The 8,919-nt window shown below is 46.4% G+C and overlaps 1 protein-coding gene across 2 annotated transcripts; it reads right to left on the bottom strand.

The window, feature by feature from the left end:
* Window positions 1-772: 772 nt before the first annotated feature.
* On the bottom strand, window positions 773-7,590 carry SLC39A13 (solute carrier family 39 member 13). Of its 2 annotated transcripts, none has more exons than XM_053449758.1 (10): window positions 7,502-7,590; window positions 5,580-5,800; window positions 4,907-5,020; window positions 4,282-4,415; window positions 3,311-3,403; window positions 2,630-2,719; window positions 2,503-2,553; window positions 2,283-2,415; window positions 1,591-1,690; window positions 773-1,276 (listed from the first exon to the last, which is right to left on the bottom strand). In XM_053449758.1, exons 2-10 carry the CDS (start codon window positions 5,797-5,799, stop codon window positions 1,201-1,203), a joined length of 1,011 nt encoding a protein of 336 aa, XP_053305733.1. In that variant the 5' UTR covers window position 5,800; window positions 7,502-7,590; the 3' UTR covers window positions 773-1,200. The 2 variants fall into 2 exon arrangements, with proteins under 2 accessions (XP_053305733.1, XP_053305734.1); XM_053449759.1 differs by lacking the exon at window positions 7,502-7,590 and adding an exon at window positions 7,393-7,464.
* Between the last annotated feature and the right edge of the window lie 1,329 nt (window positions 7,591-8,919).

Below are 8,919 nucleotides of genomic sequence, written 5' to 3'. Positions count from 1 at the left end.
GCTGCGGGGGGAGACCACCCTCCTATTATACCAAGCTTTGGCAGCCAATGGGAATCGATGCTTTGTGTGGGGATTAAAGGTTCTAGCATTGTACCCAAATGGTCAGTGCGGGAATAAAACAGATCAGATGCAATGTAGTGTCTTTCAGTGATCTGCCAGCTTGGATATAGGAAGAAGGCTCCCCGCGTGCAAATAACCTCAGTTCTTATTGCTCTTTAAGAAAAATATAACCATTTTCTGACCTACAGTTAAAAAAAACAACTAACCTTTTAGAAGATTTAACACTGATGTATGTCGAATTTAAAATAAATCACATAAGCAAAGTCTCTTTTTGCTTCCATATCTGGCCAGTTTCTGACTCAATAATGGTTGTAGCACCAGACAGGTGGGCAGCCCAGAAGAAAACAAAAATAGCCCCCTCCAGGGCTTTCTTTCAGCGCTCGGCATAGTTACAGGTAAATTAGAGTATACTGGTATATGTATGGCAGGTGGGGAGATCATACGGGGTGTTTACGTTCCCTTCAGTGAACTCCACTTTATATAAAGAACAGTGGTTCTGAAATGTGTAGGATCAAACACGTTAACATTAACGCGGTTAGCCAAGTTTGTGCGATGAGACAGGAACCAGAAAGCTGGCGCTTTAGTATTAAAATAAATATCAGATAAAAGAAAGATTTATTCCCCTTTAAATGTTTGCACGCTCCTCTCTCTACTTGGCAAATGAATCGTTTGTGCGCTTATTTTAAAGTGTATGTCCATGGCCAGGGGACAGAGACAATGAAGAAGAGAGACGGAGACACAAACACGAGGTAGACATAAAAAAAAGGATACAGTTTTACAAAGTTGCAGACAGAAAGAAGTACCTTTTTTTAGAGAGCAAAGTCAGGGTAAATCAAATTCCTCTACAACGTTTGCTTCAGGGTAGAACACAGGAGGAATGGACACATCGACACGACAGTGCTGGAGAAGAGGAGTGAGTATAACCACAAAGGTTTCCTTCCCTGCCCCATGTGACGGTTCCCGGAGTGTGTAATGTAAAGTCCCTGTTTATTAACGGCCGCACCATGAGGGACAGCGCACCAAAAATGTATGGGAAGAATTGACACCGCCTGAGTGTTACCGCCCGTTATAACGTTATCCGACTCCACGTGAACGTTCTTGGGGAATTTCAGCCTGTAATGGGCGGTTTGGATCTTCCTGTCATTCCACAATTAATGACAAGATGGTCATTACAGCGATGCCGCAGCTTATCAGGATCACTTGGACCACAGAGTTCCTGGAAGAGAGCAGAGAGAGAAGGTTGGTGTACATGATGGATAGGAATTCTATCTATACCTGCAAACACTTTCCTGCTCCTAATGAGAATACCGGACGGAGTTTGCTGTGGATGACCACAATCCCCTCCGTTTACCAAAGCCCAACCAGCAACCATTTTCCATTTTTTTTTAATATTTTGCAAAATAAGCTACGCATTTGCTGGCAAAGTTGGCAGCACAATCTATAGACGGAAGTTTGCGGGTTTTCTGAGAGTAGTTGCATGTTATTGTATTGTACGGAGAAGCGTAGGACACGCGCGGTAGCGACACTTACCGTACATTCTTCTCCTCTAATAGATCCGGAAGGACAGTAACCAAAGCGATGTACAGGAATCCACCAGATGTAAACGGAAGAATCCAGGCCACCGCTTCGCCTGTGGGAACAAGCCACAAATGGTTAATAATGAAAATAAAAGATAACCTTATTACGTGCACCTTGAGTGCAGAGGAGTAGACAAGTAGAACGTTGTACTAGGGGTCTCCTTGCCAGGGTTTGAGCTTGGTGTCGTCATTCTATATCTGCCAGGTTAAATAAAGCGACCACAAGTGACTTAGGTCAAATAAGGAATTAGAAGCCACCTGAGTTTGCTCTAAGAGTTCCTACGAGTTTAAATGCAGAAGGTCTTTGAATCTGCGGAGCCTTGTTACCCAAAGTCAGCTTCTACATTTGCTTTCTAACACAGCAGCTAAAAATCGGAGCCCATATAGAACCCCCTATAACTGGAGAACGGCTATAAGTTGAAAGGTAAGGGAACTGGAGTCATTGAAGTGCTCGCTATGACTGCAATTGTGGCCAAGGTCACAGATTAAACTTTAAAGCTCAGGTTGGGCTCAACAGGTGGGATATCTAGAAGGTTATGCAAGAACGCAAGGTAGATCAATAACATTTTATTTAGCAATATATTCTATATCTCCTCTCTATTTCTTGCTCAGTGCACACCTCCTGGTTAATATCACACGTTTTACCTGCTCCCTTGGGTGACTGAGCGCAGACGGCAAACCCAGCTCCGAGGATACCTCCCATCGCCGTTGTTAACTGCATCTTGGCAGCGCTCCAGCGGTCAAACCCAGCCCGGAGCAGGATGGCAAAATCCCCAACCTGAAACAAAGGCAGACGGGACAGCATGTACCAAGTGACTACACTATGAGTATCAGCGCTGAACGCAGGTTGGAGACTCACACTCACCTCGTGAGGAATCTCGTGTAACAGGATGGCCACCGTAGTGAGGATTCCAACCTGCAGAAGCGGGGCAAACGTTAGACAAAACTCACACAATTAGGAAGCAATGCTTTAAACGTCGTGTCTCGCTTACCTTTTTACTGACCAGGAAACTGCCTGCCACGGCCATGCCATGGGTGAAGTTATCAATGGTGTTAGCCAACAGGTTGAGATACCCACTGACCTGAAACAACATATTTATATTTCATTTTCCAAGTATGTCATTCCATTCTCCAGATATACTTTATACAAGGTCCTGTAGTGCCCTCAGGGCCGGCCCATGGCAAAATGCCGCCTGGGGCGAATTTTAAAATGCCGCCCCCCCCTTATCTACCCTTCCTCTCCCTCCGTCCCTGGCGCCCCCCCCATTATCTACCCTTCCTCTCCCTCCCTATTATCTACCTTTACCCCCCCCCCTTGTACTTACCTTTCAGCAGTCCTGCGGCGAGTCTCCCTGTTCGGTCTCAGTGCTGGCTTGTAATGCTAAGCGCTGGAAATTAGGTAATCTTCCGGCACTCAGCATTACAAGCCGGCACGGAGACCGAACAGGGAGACTCGCCGCAGAGGAGAGAGGGGCTCCGAGCGGGTACCGACAGCTTGGTACTCAGCGCCCCTCTCTCTCGCTTAAAATAAATAAATAAATAAATAAAAAAGGGGCTTGGTTGCCCCACTCGGCTCCATTGTCGGGCTGGCCCTGAGTGTCCTTATAACCCCCACTCAATTAGCAGAACATGGACCAACATGCAAACTCCTCATTAAAGCAGAACACACTTACTTTGATGTGGCTGCCCGGTGCTTTCTCTTTCGAGTCTTCCCGTTTCTTTACCGGGCCGTGATTTCCATTCGACAGACTGACCGGAGACTTGCTCTGCAAATGGGTTTTTTGCTTTAAAATTAATCCATCAAGCTATTGACGGCCTTAGCACTCATCTCCCCGGCTAGGTCAAACCAGCAATACACCGGTGAACATACTCATGAAGCAGTGATTTGGCAGCCATGGGGTTAATACTGCATTAACAGACAATGCCTACAAATGTGATTTGGCGGTTAGAGGGTTAAATAATGGTTACCGCAGAGGGCTTGATTACCTTTTAACCAGCCCTCAAAATGCAGTAAGCTGGATGGCTTCGGAACATGGCAGTTAGAGGGTTAATATAAAGGGACAGCGCCCACAAAGCCACCTATTAATACATGTACACCGAACGTGCCAGTACTGGCAGCCATAAGGTTAATCTATTTGTAAAGATGCCCTTATAGCAGTGAGCTGGCAGTCAAAGGGTTAATTTGCCAGTGCTGCCGAGAGCCGACGGCTTCATGCGAGCAGCCAAAATGATTCAGTTTTTCCTTGAGTAACGCAGGACCCGAATCGGGGGGAGGCGAGACAGACAGGGCCTGTTAAAACTCAGTCTGAAGGGGTTAGTGAAAGAGGAGGTAGAGCCCTCTGTACAAACAGACCATGCGCAGCCACACAGAGCCCTGCGTTATGCGAGGACATTCTTCCCTGCGTAAGCACTTTGCTTTATACCAACATCCTCTGTACTTCATCAGGTTGACCGACCGCCCCTTCCGAACCGGCCATATTTATTCTACATGCTGCACGCCAGTCTTTCACGGCGCGATGACATTAATTCACTGTACGGATTTTACCCGCTGCCGGGCAGCACCTGTCACAGACTGGCCTAGGGCGAGCGTGTGTAATAACACAGGCGTGTGGTTTTAACGGGTTAATCTGGAGCGTTCACTCACCGGTGCGGGATCGGCGTCCGGTCGCTCCTCCTTGGTTTCATCAGAAAAGGTTTTCTCCAGGATCAGGAAGGTGAAGAAGCCGATGATGACCCAGAGTCCTAGAAGCCTCTGCTGCTGCAGCGACTGGGAGCTCCCTGCAGGGAAGGGATACGTTCGCTCAGCTGTGCGCAGAACACATGCCCCGGAGGCACTACTGAACGATGTGCACCGGCACACAGAACGCACGGGCGTGCGCATTCTGACATGATTCACATGACATGTATGTGCACGTCCAGACTCATACTCTACCGAGTGCCCAATGAAATGAATAAGAAGTGAGTAAATGAATTTAGAGACATGTGCAGGGTGCGGCAAGTAACCGCAGGGTACGCAACAATGGCTCACAATGTACATACCAAGGAATAAGCCGGCTCACGGTATCTAAAGTGTTAATGGATGAATACTTTGGTCAAACTATGAAACTAGCACCCAGATGTTGATTATTAGTAGCATTATTATTAAATAGTAATACTAATAACAATAATAATAACTTTGCCCTATAATTACAAAAATGATGTTGCTTATCCCTATGGCAACAAGAGGGCATTGTGGGATTTTGGTCTGGAGCTAGCGAGTATATGGTCACCTGTGGTAGCGCTGCAGGTATAAGCCCAGGCCTCCGGGAGAAGGTGCACAAACACGTCACCCAGCAACCCACCGATGGCAAAGCTCAACAGCTGATTAAGTCTTTTGGATCCCCCTGAAAGAGAAATAAAGGAGGAGGGGGGGTTAATTGAATCACACCTGGAGTATATACCTGCGCACCAAATAAAGCTATACGTTTGGATCTGTACACTGAGCTAGCGCTGCATACATGCCCAAAACTGTCCTCTTCCGAAAGACAGCCCCGCTAGCTTGAGAACTGCCCCTAACCCTGCGGTTATTAAGCTGTGGTGGGTTAATTAACCCATTGGGGTTGGTTTGCCGGGGCAGCGGGTCCTTTAGCACCTTGAGAATTACAGAAGCTCACTGCGTGGGGTGGGAATATCGGCTATAACCAGGCATTCATCAAAGGGAACCTAGATACTCGGAATGACCGGGTCATTTAAAGCTGCTGTTCCACTTACAATCATACAGCTACACACAGCATTAGAAACATCATTGATGGTACTGATAAAGCCCAAAGGTTTGCCTCATTCATAACTGACATGTGACACCAAAGCAAGCAAGTTTGTTTAAACCTTCAGATGAAAGAAAAATATGACAGATCTGCTAAGATTTATTCGATGAGGATGCTTTGCGCACGTGGGTTCACTTACCGTCAGACTTGAGAGCTGCACCGGCCTCGATAGGAACGACCAGGAGCGGGAAGACGCCGCTGAAACCCACAAGCAAAGAGCCAATCATGGAGCAGATCCACGCGTCGACGGAGGAAAGGCTGGCATTTTCACATGCGCGGCTGCCAGGGGTACAAGCCTCACTGAGCCCGAGGCTCAGACTCACCGACCAGAGCCAAGGAACGATTCTGCCCCACATCATCCTGCGCAGAGAGACAGCAAACGGTCCGATTACCCCGACTGTAAAGCTGCGGGGGAATTAAGTCACACGCGGGATAACTGCCCCCCACTAGTGCCTTTTTACCTCTTTGCTTATTGTACGCACGAGGTCTAACCTGCGTTAGAAACGTGAAATCAAACATGCATGGAATGCAGCTAAATTCCTAAAAAAAATTTCTTCTGTCTGTAACAATCACAATTCCACACAAAACAAATACCTCTGTACCGGTAGTTCCACTACTTATGTCACAGTGACAGCTCACAACATCCCCACAATACACATTAGCAGAACTGATTACCCCTTTCCCCCACTTAAATAAATAATAAAAAAAGGCTATTCTACGGAAGTGGGTCCCATGACTCTCAGCCAGCCACATCCACGCTTTCCTTGGAATTCTCTTTCTTGGCTACAGTGGAGAGATCGCAAATCCCAGAACGTTAAGATTCATTCTCAGATTTGCCTTTTTTAATGTTCTCACTTTCCTGCATCCCCCCCAACGCCCACTTACAAGATCCTGCCCCAACCACTCGTGCCACCTGTTACACACGGGTTTTTACAGCCAGCAGCGTAACGATTGATGCCAGCTTGGCAGCCCTCGACTAACCCATTCCTCCACCAACACCCGATACTACTCAGCCCAACCTCCAATACCCCCGCCCGACCTCATCTGCCCCCCAATGTCCCTTTTGGATGCTGTAGTAACACTAGGCACTCAATGACACTTTAAAACATAGAAATTGATTAAAAAAAAAACACATTTTCCTGATGTAAAGAATCGTTGGTGCCACATACCTATCCCATGCATGTTTAAATACCATCACTGTATTAATCTCTACCACTCCTGCTGCAAGGCCGATTCCCTTATCTACCACCCTCTCAGTAACGTAAAAGGGTTATCAAGGGTTTAAATGGACAAATCATGTGGCCTGTGTTCTCCACGACCCCTTTAATCTTTATCTGAATCTATCCACTAAATCCCTAAACCTATCCCCGCTCCCCTAAAAGTCTACTCCCCGCATCTCACACCATCATATCCCTTCACACCTCCCCAGTGCTACTACGCGCTCCCACCCTCCACAACTGTGCTGCAAAAGCAGTCTTATCACCATAACAACTAAGGGAATTGCCAAATCATCAGCAATGCTCTACTGGTTGCTATGGTGATAAGACCACTTTTCAAACTTTCCACCAGAATCCCCCTTTTTTTATATAAATAACCCCCCAAGTTAACACCACTCAGGGATGGAATGTTCCCAGCCCACCCATCGTGGGACCACCCCATACCCACTAATAAAGAACCAGTTTACCCTTCCCCACTCATGATTATCTCCTGCCCACTGCCCACTCAAAAACTTTCAGCTCACATTCCAACTCAGTGTGTCTTTTCTCTCGAGCAATAAAAGCATCAATTAACACGATTACCACTCACTGTTATCTCCTGTCCACCGTGTCCGCACCACGCCACAGCTTCTACCAGTCACTCACACTCACACTCACCTAAAAAAACATACCCCTCCACATTGCCCCTGACACCTGCATGCTCGCTTTACCATGCCCTCCCCCCCCCACACCCACCGTTTCCCACACAACCCTCGATACCTACGTCAATTTGCCACCTCCTGGTGCCAGTGCATGCCAAGCTCCCCCCTCAGTACTAATTACCGACAACCCCGGGCTGCCTTACCGCTGTCAGTTCTCCTCTCGGTCCCTGCCATCATCGGGTGCCTCCACCCCTGTCTCCGCCCAGCTCCAATAGCCACGTGTCACCCTTCCCCGGAACCAATACATCAAGACCGCTGCGTCCAAGGGACGGCTTCATGGGGACATTTCCGGCTACACAGCCATGGGGGACTGTAAATGACAGGAAGCATTTCCGGGAGCTTAAACTAGCGTTACCAAAAGTGCATAAGCTATTTTACATGTTCTATGGGTAAATACATTTGTATACCTTCCAAGTGCCCCTGTTTAAGCCACAAATTCCCGTGTCCCTCTTTTTAGGAGCACACAATGTTTCCTGGGTATCACAGGCTTCTACAGCCCTAAAAGCCACAAAAATGTGTAAGAACAGAAAATCAATGTATACATGGCTATCGATGTGTCATATATATATATATATATATCTCACATAGACTATGTAAAAAGTTTTGGTAAAGTCCTTGGTGACAAGCTGGGTTAAAACCATGTTTCTTATTAAGGTTTAAGGGCACGACACACTAAACTAACTTTAGAAATGTTACAGATTACCGAAGGCGGAATGGTGTCCAGTTTTTCAGGTTTCGGAAACAACAGGAGTGATTTTTAAAGATAAACAGTGATGACAAAACTTAACTTTTAATAAATCAATGAATTAAAAGCCTTCTATGCCGATCCAATATAAACACAATCACCCAATGATAGGTATCAAATAAATGACATCATCACCTATTAAATTAAACTGAATAAAGTTACACTAGTTCTAAATACTGAGGAAATGGTTACCACGTGTAACTAGTGACAGGGGAAATGGAGTATGGGATCTGGTGGTAACCCTGTAATATGCTATATTCATAATAGTCTGAACGAAGAGAAAATCAAGGGCCAGTGAGCCTAAAATCTAAAGGGACCAACGTGTCCCTCTTCTTATCCTCACAGAGGGAGAGAGAGAGGTCTGTCGTGGTTCCTAACAAGCACTCCCCAAAACGGACATTAATATCTCCCTATGGCAAGATCTATTAAAAGAAAAAGCGCATTCCACCAACCCGGGCATCGCCCCTGACGAGGCCAATGCTTGGGACGGTGAAACATGCGTTTGGTGCAATGTTTTCATCCTCTTTTTTATTGATCTTCCTATAGGGAGATATTGATGTCAATATTGGGCGCGCTACATCGCTCTTCCTCTATGAGGATAGGAAGTGGCGCACGTTGATCCCTTCAGGTTTTAGGCTCACTGGTCTTCTTTTTGTTTCTTGGGGGGCGGCATATAATCAACAGTCAGTGTAAACTATATTCCTAAGCATTTAAATATGTATGGGTTCGTCTTAGTCTGTCGGTCCTAGTTTTGTCAGACCCTTTGAATGTATGGACTGTAAGAAGCACTGCGATAAATATATATATATATATATA

This window comes from Spea bombifrons, chromosome 10, assembly GCF_027358695.1.
Source record: "Spea bombifrons isolate aSpeBom1 chromosome 10, aSpeBom1.2.pri, whole genome shotgun sequence".
In the NCBI taxonomy this organism is placed as follows: Eukaryota; Metazoa; Chordata; class Amphibia; order Anura; family Pelobatidae; genus Spea; species Spea bombifrons.
The sequence above is the reverse complement of the archived record's forward strand: the minus strand, read 5'-3'. Positions and strand labels throughout refer to the sequence as shown.

Bases quoted from the DNA above. Each gene is read 5' to 3' on its own strand.
- SLC39A13 (XM_053449758.1), bottom strand. From the start codon at position 5,799: ATGATGTGGGGCAGAATCGTTCCTTGGCTCTGGTCGGTGAGTCTGAGC. The intron at 2,720-3,310 runs GTAAGTGTGTTC...ATGTTGTTTCAG, and splicing joins CACCGGGCAGCCACATCAAA to GTCAGTGGGTATCTCAACCT. The intron at 2,416-2,502 runs GTGAGTGTGAGT...CCTTTGTTTCAG, and splicing joins TACACGAGATTCCTCACGAG to GTTGGGGATTTTGCCATCCT.